Source organism: Physella acuta, unplaced genomic scaffold (genome assembly GCF_028476545.2).
Source record: "Physella acuta isolate Inbredline_101_S28 unplaced genomic scaffold, ASM2847654v3 ptg001014l, whole genome shotgun sequence".
Classification (NCBI taxonomy): Eukaryota; Metazoa; Mollusca; class Gastropoda; family Physidae; genus Physella; species Physella acuta.
Genome location: NW_026732531.1, coordinates 154,475 through 168,233, shown reverse-complemented (window position 1 = coordinate 168,233; position 13,759 = coordinate 154,475). Strand labels below are relative to the sequence as shown.

At 32.4% G+C, this 13,759-nt stretch overlaps 1 protein-coding gene across 1 annotated transcript; it reads right to left on the bottom strand.

The window, feature by feature from the left end:
• Window positions 1–297: 297 nt before the first annotated feature.
• On the bottom strand, window positions 298–2,316 carry LOC131954589 (piggyBac transposable element-derived protein 4-like). Its single transcript, XM_059318363.1, has 2 exons — window positions 2,084–2,316; window positions 298–1,291 (listed from the first exon to the last, which is right to left on the bottom strand). The coding sequence occupies exons 1-2, from the start codon at window positions 2,314–2,316 to the stop codon at window positions 298–300; spliced, it is 1,227 nt and encodes a 408-aa protein (XP_059174346.1).
• Window positions 2,317–13,759: the final 11,443 nt, after the last annotated feature.

The window sequence follows — 13,759 nt, the reverse complement described above, 5'->3', positions numbered from 1 at the left end:
ACGTTCTCCAAAGTTTTCAGTAAAAATAACAAATGCGTTCAAGGCAGCACTATCAATCATTCCATAAAATACCCTCATTGGCCAACGATTTGTTTTTCTTGCCGTGGTATAAAAGCTGCACATTTGATCATGTCTGTCTACCCCACCTTTTTCTTGGTTGTAAAATACATTTATTTCTTTTTTCCCAGTAGCTGCATCAGTCGATTTTTGCGAATGCATGGTGGAAAGAAATATAACTCTCTTGTTCTTCTTTGGAACAATAGTAAAGAGAGTGTAATCGTTTGCATGATCAAAGACTTATTGAACTGTTCCTTCTGCTGCTTTCATAAAAAATGACGGTGGAATGCAAGCTTTGTTCTTTTTCATAGTGCCAACTAATGTGAGATTCCTGGATTTTAGTTCATTGGCCAAATCAATTGATGTGTAATAGTTATCGGTTGTAATGTTTCTGTTTGTTCCAGAAATTGTGGGTACCAAATCCAAGACTGCTTGGGTTGGAACTTGCATCCCTGGTGCATGAGTACCAGCTCCCATATAAATTTTTGAAGAAACCGAGTAGAACGTTTTGCTATCAGCCAATACATATATCTTGATGCCGTATTTACTTGGTTTATTTGGTATATATTGCTTGAAACTACATCTTCCTCTGAATGCAAGGAGAGATTCATCCACTGTACACCCAGTTCCTGGGGTGTAGTTTGCTTCACAAGCTTTGACAAATTTGCCAAATATGTCGCGAACACACGCCAACTTGTCGTTAGCTCTTCGCTGGGCCCTCGTTGTGGAATTGTCGAAACGTAGGCAATACACAAGCAGCAAAAACAGTTTTTGACTCATCGCTGATATGCAAATTGGCTTGCCAGTACTATCTTTCGACCAAATACTTGCAGTACTTTCCTTGGAGTTTTTTGTGGCACCCAAGAAGAGTAGGATGCCTATAAGTGCTCGAATTTCTACAACGTTGGTTTGGTACAAAAATCCAGCGTTTCTAATGTAACTGACTTTCACATTTTCAATTTTTTGATTGGTCCATGTAACAATCTCTGTTATCATGGAATCGTCAAAAAATAAATCAAATGCTTTCAATGGTGTGTCTGCCTGACACCCATTCCCTTTTGGCCCTGGCTTCTGTGTAACAATATTTCGCATCGGTGTTCTTCGGAGAATTTTCGGCTTCTGTGACCACACATAACCGTCTTTTCCAAGAATATCTTGAGTGTCATAATCGTCCGATTCATTTTCTGATTCGTATTCATTAGCGCTAACTTCACTAGTGACATCTGGTTCTTCTCTACTTGGTTCATTGTCACTTTCATCTCAGCTCAAATCATTTTCTATGTCCTAGTTTTCACTATCTATGTCACTTAGATCATCTAATAACTGCAAAACTGCATCTGCAGAAAATCTATTTCGTGTAGTCATGTTATTATGCAGTGAAAATCTGTAAATAAGAAGAAAATACTTTCGTCACATTGACGGTACTATGGGGTCAATATGACCCCAAGGGAAAGTAAAAACAAATAATAAATAATCAGTAATACTTAAAAACTATCAAACATGTGTAACGTACTTAGGAAGGTCTTACAAGAAAATACATGGCAGGTGAGGTCATTAATCGTGGTAGTTTTCAAAATAATCTGGTCCTAAGAGGGCTTGGGGTCATATTGACCCCATGGTACCAGAGCAGGGTTAAAGAGCCACTAACATTTTTTTTTATTTCAAATATTTTATTTTTTATTAAGATTGTTAGTATTTGTTCAAGGAGCTGGAGAGCCGCATCTTGGTATCAGGAGGGCCGCATGCGGCTCGCGAGCCGCAGGTTGCCGACCCCTGCTCTATCCCAACACTCGGATCTCTCCTGCCTTTCAGCATTTATCCACCCATTTCTACACGTTCTCCCCATATTCCACCCAATGCCTACCTAAACCCCATCCACTAACTGCCCATCCGTCTTCTCCCTACACATTTTTGCCCCACTCCTAGACCCAATGTCATTCAACTTTGCTATTCCATTCTGTTCTTTCCTCTGCTCACTATTTTTCCCCTGTACTTTCCCCATCCCCTCTACCCATCCTTTTCTTACCTTTTATAAGTATCCTCTTTTCCCATTTCATACCCCTCCTCTTTTACTAAACTGTTTACCCCTCCACTTTGCCCCATCTCTCTACCTTCCACATCGCCCAACCCTTTTAGTCCCAATTTTCCCAATCCTTCACCCCCCCCCTCTTTTCCCACTCTTTTTAACCTTCCACTTTGCCCAACTCTTTTTACCGCTCCACTTTGCCCAACACTTTTACACTCCACTTTGCCCTCCATTTATACCGCTCTACTTTGCCCAACCCCTTTACCTCACACTTTACCCACCTCCTCAACCTCTCCACTTTGCCCACGATTTTTACCCCTCCACTTTGCCTAATCTCTCTACCCTCCACTTTGCCAAACCCTTTATCCCCCACTTTATCCACCTCTTTAACCCCTCCACTTTGCACACCCTTTTATCCACCACTTTGCCATTAACCATCCGTCCAATTTGCCCATCCTTTTTACCCCACCATTTTACCCCCCACTTTTCCCATTCCATCCCCACCCCTTCAATTTGCCTAACCTCTTTACCCCCCCCCCCCCTGCCTTAATTTTGCCCACCCGCTCTAGCCCTTCACATCGCTGTCTTCATTTTCCCCACTGCCCCCCACATATGTCATCAGAAGTCAGCTACTGTAAATTTAACACGTCCTGATTGAGGTTGTGAATTGCTCCATTAGATGACGTTGGTAATGTCATCCTAATATATAAAGGACAACGTGCGCACTTCTCTCTCTCTCTCTCTCTCTCTCTCTCTCTCTCTCTCTCTCTCTTCCCTCTGTCCGCAATAATTTTTGCAACGTCGTCAGCATGTTCAGCGATATATAGAAAACAAAGATGCGGACTTTTATTGAAAATAATATGGTGGATGGTATACATGTATAAACTAAATTTTATTTAAAGGAGGAAAATAAAAAATAAGAAATATTCAAATGTACAAACATATTTCTAACTAAAGCGTTTATTGTCGTGAACAGAACAGTGGCGTGCAGAGCTACTTTGATGCCCGGGGCCAACCCAAGGGAAGATGCCCTCATACAAATATATATATATATGTGTATGTATATGTGTATGTATATATATATACATATATCATACGGTGTTAAAAGTGTTAATAGCCGTACAATTGAAGACAAATTACAATATGCATTATTTTATCAAACAGAATACAAATAGAAAAGCATAAAAAAATTTACTTAGCTAAACTTTTTAATACACTGCGTACAAATAAATCCAAAGGAATGACTGACTCAACAAATGTATGGATGGGTAAAATTTCTGGGATAAAAGACAGTTTGGAGACATGCCGGAAGTGGTGGGGGTGGAGGGGGAGGGGGATATTTTTCATGCCCTACAAAAGAGTTTCCAGTTTTACATTGCCCTAAGGGACCGGGCAGCGGTCACAGAGGTAAGGTATTCTTGGTTGAATTAAATTGGGAAAAACTAAGGGTCAAAGTTCACCATTGTTGATTGTTACAACTGAGGTCACGATTGATGTGAGTGAGTTATCATCCACCTGAACTGCGACAGGAAGACATTAGTGTCACACCTCAGTGTGTGCCGGTTCCCCTGGTAATTGTTTGACTTAAAATGGCTGGCGATGGGTGGACTTGAGTGAGCAATCTCACCCCACCCCACTCCACCAACCTTAAGCCTGGTATGTTAATTTGGGAAAACACGTAATGTGATACCCTACTGTATTTGGAACAATGGAGAAGGTTTTTTTTTGGATGCCTGTACTAGTTACGGGCCTTAGAAATGCTAGTCTTATCTCGCACGTCGAAGTAGTCAGATACGTAGGAATAAAGCGTCTCGTCTTGGTAAAAGAAAAACAAAACTCGGTACATTGAGGAAATATCGATACTAATCATAAAGAAAAGCTCTCTGCTTGTGCGATTTGTCGATGTTTCACGTGTGATTTTTAACCTGTGGAATGTTTCATTGAACTTTTTTATCGCTAAAGACACGACAGGCAAAGATATTTAGATCACTGCCAGCAGCACTCGAGAAATATTGATTAGAGATTGGTGAATTTCGAGGTCAGATATATGATAATGAAGCTAATATAAAAGGAAAACAAAATGATTATATCGTCGTCATAATATTAATTCGCTTTGAGAAGAAGAAAATACACTACTTTTCCAAATTGGAGATAAAAGTTTCGAACACTTAGAATACTAAATTTGTTCACTATTCCCCTGAATTAATACAGCCTTACTGTACATGTTGAAGACACCAATGGTAAACCTTGGTCCACCGCGCTATGGTCGGCCCTAGGCCCCTAGTCTCCACGTATAATGACTACCAGGGCCGTTATATCTGCCACGATTCATTAAATCAACGTGGACTCGCTTACTCTACAGATGGCTCTACTATTTATAAAATCAGTTCTAAGAAAGCGCCAATTTACTTTACTGATAAATCTACTTTGCATTAAACTTAACTTTAACTTTAGCGCGACTTTTACGATGCCCTACAATTTATATGAAACGATATGGGCACAATTATTTAAAATGATATCACTAATATGTATTTAAAAAAACAATATGTTAATGCATATTCTTGGGCGTGTCCTTTTAGTGTCTCAAAAACATTATGGGCATTCTTATTCTTTAGTATATTCATATAATACATCAAAACAAATAAAGAGTGCCCCTACAATTTATCAAAAACAATATGGGTTTAATTACTCTGCAAATGCCCTTAAATTTTACCCACATTTCCCCCGAATTGTTTTAATTGAAAATCATGATAGTTATAAATTACTGTACGGATGCCATTCAAATATATATGAATATAAGCATACTTAAAATTTAACGAAGATGGGCATAATTTTTTTACTTTAAAGATGCCCCTACAGTGCATAGGAATTATTGGGCAAAAGTATTCTAAAAGATGCCCCTACACTATACTAAATAATTATCAGAAACACACTTTAATATAAAGACCGCATTTATTAAAGAAACATTAGTTACTATTTATATACTAAAGCCCTCTTTTTCCATAAAAGTTGTGCTATACAGATAGTCATAGACGATTACCCATGATAACGTCTACCACCCCTCCCCCTTGGAACCAAATAGAATTTATATAGTAAATATATACTATATTACCTGTGTTCACTAAACCCCTCCCACATATGGGAATTTAGTCACCTGTAAAAATTTAAAATGCACCCCGCCCCTACCGGGAGAAAATAAATATGAAAGAAACACTGCAAAATTGAGGTTTAGCAGCCAAAAGTAGGAAATGGTTCTAGATGAAGAATGGCGGGTCTACATTTAGTCTGTACAGTGAACAAATGCGACCATTGTTTCTTTCACAGATGCATGCATGCAACTTTTGTTAAGTTTGAGATTAGATTCAAGGTTTAGGGGTATGACTACCACTAAATTTAGTGTCAGTATGCAGGAACTGCGTGTAGATCAATTTTTTCAGATAACGTTATGCGGAAATGTCTACATTTAGCAAGGTACTTGGTTTTAGTTTTGAGAAAAAGAAAACACTATCAATCTAGCGCCCATTGAATATTTAATATGAATGTGCAGTAGCTACGTGCCAAATCAAGGTTAAAATCGGTTAAAATGCCGATTCTGGATAAAAATTGGTTTTCAATGATATTTTTCGTTTCTGGTTAAATTTGAAATAGAGTTGTAGATTTTGGTTTTGGTTTAGAGAAAAAGACATCACTATCAACCTAGCGCCCATTGTATTTCTCCTTCAACGGGCCATTTACCTCGTAATTAATATTATTATTGTCTTGCCTACAATAACTAGCAGGTTATGTAGACGTGTAGACTAGTAATATTCCCTACTTTTTAATAATTATAATATAGGCCGTATGGTAAGTTTAAGCTTATCTTAAAAAAGTTTATGGGACGGAGTGTTCTCTGCTAACCCGTAAGTCTCGAGTTCGAATCCGGGTTCAATTCAGTAGACCGTCCCTGAGTCCACCCAACTCTGATGGGTACCTAACTCACGTTAGGGAGAGTAAAGGCGGCTGGGCATCGTGCTGACAACACTATCTCTTCATATGCTGAGGTCACAGAAACAAGTGAACTCTACTTCACTTGCCTCATAGACCGTCAGGTTTGAAAGGGGAACTTAAATAAGTTTACTTTAGATAAGCTCTGCTAAACTTAGCATAATCATTTCAGTTACGGTTTAGATCTGATAATATCAAATTGAATTAGGCTCATAAAATTGGGTTAGGTTTAGGTTAGGTTAGATTAGCTATAAAAATATGCATTTCAATTCAAGATTAACTTGTCATTACAATCTTTTTATTTAACCGGCTTTTTATGTCTCTCTATATATCGTGCTTCCACATGCATCGAAATTCCAGAGCTAAATTACTATTTTTTCTATCTGACTAATTCTTTACAAATCGACACGTAGGTCAAGAACCAAGGTTTTTTTTTTCATGTTTCGTATTTTTCATGTTAATTCGGTGCAACTCTATTAAATTTTTTAACGTACACTTACTGACATATTTTCGTAAAGAACCTAATATTAATAAGCTTATATGTAATAATTCACTAATTAAAGATTTTTTTTTCTCTAAATATATTATAATGCCTTACTTACTATTTAAAAAAAAAAACCTAAAATAAAGCTTGAGACACAATCTATTGAACACTTTAAATTTCTTTACTAAACTTTAAGAATTGACACATTGTTTTTTTACAGGTATTTAAATGGTAGTGTATTATTAAATATATAAGAAAATTATTTGTTTCCTTTTTATTGCACACACACACATATATATATATATATATATATATATATATATATATATATATATATATATATATATATATATATATATACATATATATATATATATATATATATATATATATATATATATATATATATATATATATATATATATATATATATATATATATATATATATATATATAATGGATATAAAAAAATGTATGTTGTATGTTCATTTAAATTTTCTGTATGTTGGGCTGTACTTATATGCGGGTTGATGCTTATATTAATAAATAGAGATTGTCTACCTGTTGTGTTACTGTAAAATACTATATCAGTTTTGTTTTTATGTTTTATTTTAAATGGTTACAAAAATACAATATAGTAAACCAAGTGTTACGTATCTAATGTACATCTATATTCATCTATATACCCATATGCAATTCTAATCATGGCTTAGTATCATGCCCACGTACCAGGAGCCCTCTCCCACAATTGGTGGAATCAAATATATATCTAACCTAATCCTTACATAACATGATTTTTATTTTTATTTTAGTTTTACTTATCTGATTAAAATGAAGATCGCAGGTTTCCTTCTCCTAGTGTGTATTGCAAATCTCTGTGTTGTATTAGTCAGGTCAGTTAAATTAAAGTAACTTCTTATATTGGTAATATATAGATAGACAGACAAACAAACAAAAAACCAGACAGGCAGGCAAACAAAAAAAAACAGACAGACAAACAAAAAATGTTTGATTGTTAAATAGATGGATCGGTGGATGGCTAGTTCGGTGGGTATGTTTAGGGTTAGCGGTTGGATGGATGGATGGAAGAATGGATTTGAAAATGGTAATGGATATGGATGTGGATATGGATATAGAGATATATGAATTTGTAGATTCACCTACGTTTTATTCCTTACCAAACAGTTGTTGCAAAAGATCTGGTGGCTTCTGTTTAAATGACCTTTGGTGCTGCGATGAACATTATTGTGATTATATTAAAGATAAAAAGACAGGGTACATAATATTATTTTCAGTCATTAAAATTATGAGTAGCATTTTCCTTAAATATTTTTTTCAATAAAGCTTTACTGTCTTTAAGGTTTATTGTGACTCAGATTTAATTTAAAAATTGCCACCGAAATTAATTTTTTGAGAATGTTTTATTGTTCAATTTCCTATTACTTTATTAGGCTAAACTCGAGAATAAGCTCAGTGTACAATGGATAAACGTTTAAATTACAAACTAGTTATTTTCAGACTAGAACAACGACTGACACCACAGCTGTAATGAAGAATAGGCTATTCAAGTTATACACTTTAATATTGCTAGGATAAAAATAGTTTGATTATAGTAATTGTTGTTATCCAACTCACCATCAATATTGAGCTACAGAGACCAATAATATTCAGAAAACTATAGCTAGAGGTGTACAGAGCATAACAGCGACACGGCAAAATCTATTTTTATCTGAAAATTATTCCAATAACTAAAAGCTACATCCATTATTGTTTCATTTTAGTTTTCTTTACTGTCTTTTTATAGTCGCTATGCTGATGACAAAGAATGTTACCATCTCTGTAAGTTTATAATACATTTTTAAACATGTAAACAGTTATATTTCGGTTTGTATGTTTATTCTTTTTGAAATTCAATAGGCATAAAAGCTCGTAAAAGATAGCCGCAAAATCCAAGGCCAATCCAAATACTCATATCCACATACACCGACAACACCCACGGTCTCATAGCGACCCGTTAACATGTTCTGAACTCGCTGCCACACCACTACCCTACCAAACCCAGGACTCTTATATATCACCCTACTTCCTTCACCCATCCCCTTAGCACGCATTTGCACGCTAACAAACAACCAAGCTATTTTTTTTTAATTTAAGTTTTTTTTAAACATCTTCGTCTTGTCTGTCTGCTAACACATACTCATTTTTTTCCAATACTTACCGACACTTTCTCTACTAACATTGTTTGCGTCAATTCTCCATCCTTAATCTCAACATCTCAATCAACAAATTCAGGACCTTCTTATTACAATCCCAGCAAATTAGCCTCATCTTCTATTGTTTATAAAACTTGTAAATAAGTGATAAAATAGCAATGCCTTAAGGGGGGAACGGTAGTGAAAACACATTTTCTCACAAATTATAAGATACATGCTTGTTTGAAATTGTATTAACTTTAAAATACTTTAAACATTATAACACTGTATTTATTTTGGCCAATTTATACATTTATTGCGAAATTTGGGGTCAAATTGAACAATTTTTTATGTACTCAGTAGAAACAAAATAACTAATAAAATAGATAAAAACAATGCAATGTAACTTTGCACATTCCTAGTAGACATGACAAAGGACGGTTTGTTAAAGGGAAATTTTGATATCTTACAAAATGAATTTTTTGTGAAATTTTTAAAATGAATTTTTAAAAATTCGAATGATCTTCTTTGAAAACAATACTAAAACTTGCACAACTTTTTTAACAATTGAAGTATGGCCAAACCCCTTTGCATGTTTATAGATACATATGTTTGTTACATACTGTGGCCATTTCATGTATTTCTAATAGGCACATTTTGAGTTAAATTGTTTCCCCCGAGTTCTATAGAGTAAAATTTACAAAACTGAGAAAACTCAAAATGAAGCTTTATTGTGTAAATATTTTATCATATAAATGTATTTATTAGCAAAATAATGAATAGCCTTGATAAATAACCACTTTTCCGATAATATTATTGGGGGAAACAGTAGCTTACATCACTTACAAAAAAAAATAAAAAAAATAAAGTTCGATGTCAACCTTCACTAGATATCAAAATCACCAAAAAATAAGATATACAAAAATGATTTTAGTTGAAAAATTTGAAATTTTTCAAGAAAGTTGACTACCGGTCCCCCCTTAAACACTAACGTTGCATACAAAGTTTTACTCAGCAAAACTTTAAAATTTCGATTTATAAAACGGGCTGCGCAGATTAAAGTATAGCAAATAAAAACGTTTCAACATACTAATATTTTTAAAAAATCGACGATTTGTGATGTACAAATTTTAGTATGCTCATTAAACGTATTTGCTTGTTAGGTTAGTTAAATTTAAAAAAAGGAAATAATATGGAACAGTCTTTATGTTTAGAATTTAATATTTGTAATTATATACATTGGATTGTAAATATAACTTTGTTTTTTCCCTTGCAGAAAAGAAAGTGAATAAAAGAGACTTATAAAAAAATAAACATCCGGCATTGACATGTTTTTATGGTTGTTTTTTTTTCACTTTGATTTTTTACTAAATGAACGCTGATAATATCAAAACATTGAGTTGTGTAGCCAGATGCAAAGATATTATAAACGCTGACTGATGAGTCCAAGAGATTTTCACCACAACTAATATTTTCCTGTGCAATTGTAAAATTTGGGATGTATGTCATTGTCGGTCATTTCTCAACTTAGAATTTTGAAATTTTGAAATTAGGTAATGTAATTATATGCATAACATTATGCCACAAAAGACAAGGTCATATCCCCAAAGCAACCGGTTAACCCATCAGAAATCTCTTATATCTTTTCCACACCCCCTGCCTAGAAAAAAAAAATATCTGCTTTCCTTTCTTAATGACAATAAAATAGCATTTGCTCCTATTTTCTAAGAATATATAAATACACACACATAAATAAATAAATAAATAAATAAATAAATAAATAAATAAATAAATAAATAAATAAATAAATAAATAAATAAATAAATAAATAAATAAATAAATAAATAAATAAATAAATAAATAAATAAATAAATAAATAAATAAATAAATAAATAAATAAATAAATAAATAAATAAATAAATAAATAAATAAATAAATAAATAAATAAATAAATAAATAAATAAATAAATAAATAAATAAATAAATAAATAAATAAATAAATAAATAAATAAATAAATAAATAAATAAATAAATAAATAAATAAATAAATAAATAAATAAATAAATAAATAAATAAATAAATAAATAAATAAATAAATAAATAAATAAATAAATAAATAAATAAATAAATAAATAAATAAATAAATAAATAAATAAATAAATAAATAAATAAATAAATAAATAAATAAATAAATAAATAAATAAATAAATAAATAAATAAATAAATAAATAAATAAATAAATAAATAAATAAATAAATAAATAAATAAATAAATAAATAAATAAATAAATAAATAAATAAATAAATAAATAAATAAATAAATAAATAAATAAATAAATAAATAAATAAATAAATAAATAAATAAATAAATAAATAAATAAATAAATAAATAAATAAATAAATAAATAAATAAATAAATAAATAAATAAATAAATAAATAAATAAATAAATAAATAAATAAATAAATAAATAAATAAATAAATAAATAAATAAATAAATAAATAAATAAATTAAATAAATAAATAAATAAATAAATAAATAAATAAATAAATAAATAAATAAATAAATAAATAAATAAATAAATAAATAAATAAATAAATAAATAAATAAATAAATAAATAAATAAATAAATAAAAGCCCCACCGAAATCAAGATTTTCACAAATCTTGACGTTTTATTCCTCCCTGAGTCTAAAAAACTTAGTTTTGCAATTGCATCGGTATGTGTGTTATGTGTGTGTGTGTGTATATTAACACGATAATTTGAGTATCGTAACAGCTGGGTTAATTAAATACATTTCATTAGTAAGTATTGTTTCTGTAACAACTTTTCGGCGATTTCCCGTAACCGGAAAGTGAACTTATTCTACTTTTGGTTTTTCAAAAGCCTGTAACTTGAGTACTTTTTCAGATAGATGAAATTTCATATATAAGTAATACATCTAATTCTCTGCCTTCTATAAAATTTTGAGTAATTTCCGTATATCGTTAATAGTAGTTTACGTAATTTCCGATTTATCAAAAATGAATTTGAATATATAAAGTACTATTATGCCTCACTATTATACACACATTGTTTGCTGTTCATTCTTTTTTCTTCGAGATTCAATCCTATTTTAACAATTTAAGTAATTTAAACTTGATTAAAAATCATGTCTATATCCCGAGACATGCGCAACAGACCATTTCGTTACCATCCCCACCAGTCTGGTTCACAATCGGGTGTTGGACAAAAGGCCGACAAGATGAAAGGCTACAAGACATAAGGCAGACACGACATACGGCCGACAAGCATATAAAATACTAATATCGGCAAAAATGTGTTACTGCATAGCTCCTCTCTTGACAACAGTTTAAATAAAAAAATAAAAAATAAGACGGAAATCTTAAGAGAATAGACGATACTAGTTTCTATTCTTATAAGGTAAACCATCGGGTCCAAGCGACTGGAGATTACGTGAAAGTCTTCAACACTTAAGATAAACAGCTAAATTTTGCGAAATACGGTCACTCGTGTTTTCATAGATCCTTCTATGTCAACGATGTGAGAAACCATCAAATATACAAGTCAAAAGCCGCCGGCATCATAGCCCACAGGCATTAAGGCTGAACGACAAGAGACTTTGCTAGTTGCTATCCTTATAATGTAAATAATGGGGTTCAATCGACTGGAGATGACAGGAGTGTACAAAAATTAAATAGATAGGCGGCATTACCACCAACTGTTTTAAAAAATGAAAGAAATCGAATGAAGTTTACTGATCACGTTCCTTGACTGGAGTGAAAAAAATTGAATTATATTCCAAGTTCGTTCATTGCGGATGGCATAAAACTAATTTGTTTCTATATTCATTTTGTTGATTTATTCAGTTGTCATTGTGATACAATGGTGCCAGGAACAATGAAGAGTGGAAAATGTAATGGAGGCAATATTGCTTGGTGAGCTATAAAAAAAACGAAAAACATTTTAGAAAGAGGGCAGGATAGCAAATGTTGCTGCAGAACTTGAAGACAGAAGTAGACTCTAATTTCTACGTGCCTTAGCATATCATTTATCAAACTAGAACCTATGTTTTCTGTCTTACTTTAACTTGATTATTATTTAATAGGTTTTTAAAATAACGGGTCGGCCTTTTGTCTTTTTGGCCTTTTGAATGTCGGCCTTTTAGCTGCCGGCTTTATTCCTTATCGGCCTTTTGTTCGTGTCGGCCTTTTGTCCGTTTTAGGAGCACCCCCCAAAAAAGGCTACCGCCCCCTATAACGACATATATCTTATATAGAAAATATACTTATACAAGTATACGCCGCTTTTCCCGAAAAATGTAGTGAGACTATAACTCTGAACGAGATAAATGGCCCGATGAAGGAGAAATACAACGGGCGTTTGATTTACATCTAACCATCTAACCATTTAGCCATCCATACAAAACAGCACAGAACACTGCCACTCATATCAAAAACCACACTGCGCGTCATTAGCATCAGCCTGATGTAAACCAGTTAACATGACAATGTGAACACCATTGGTGAATATTTGAATCGATCTAACATACATACATTCTTATAATGAAATAATTATCATAAATTTAAAAAAAAAACCCACGTTTTCTGATTAAACTAAAAAGTAGAAAATAAATGCTATACATCACAATAATGCAAGCGATCACTCTACTATAAGCGATGAAAAACGTGGGGCGCCGAAGTAAAAGTTTTGTATCGGTCATTGTTAATATAAGATGTAAAAGTTATATTACTATTGATTAGATAATACTATTGACTTTTATTAGGGACTTGTAGAGAGTCAACAGTATTAGAAACTGTAAGAAAATCACGGCGACCCACGTTTATTATTTTCTACTTTTTAGTCTTTGTCTGTTTGCATTCAAATCTTGCTATCGATTTGATCTTCTCGCATTCACTTTTTTTTGGGTAAACGAAGACAACTCGTAAAAAAACACGTGCCTTTTCCAATCGACATTTCTTCTGTGTTAGATTTGCATAGGTTTGTACACAAACAC

What these genes read in the sequence shown, in the direction of transcription:
- LOC131954589 (XM_059318363.1), bottom strand. Translation starts at nt 2,316, where the DNA reads ATGGAGGGCAAAGTGGAGTGTAAAAGTGTTGGGCAAAGTGGAGCGGTA. An exon ending in AAAGAGGATACTTATAAAAG is followed by an intron (nt 1,292 to 2,083) that starts GTAAGAAAAGGA and finishes TGAACCAAGTAG; the next exon opens with AGAAGAACCAGATGTCACTA.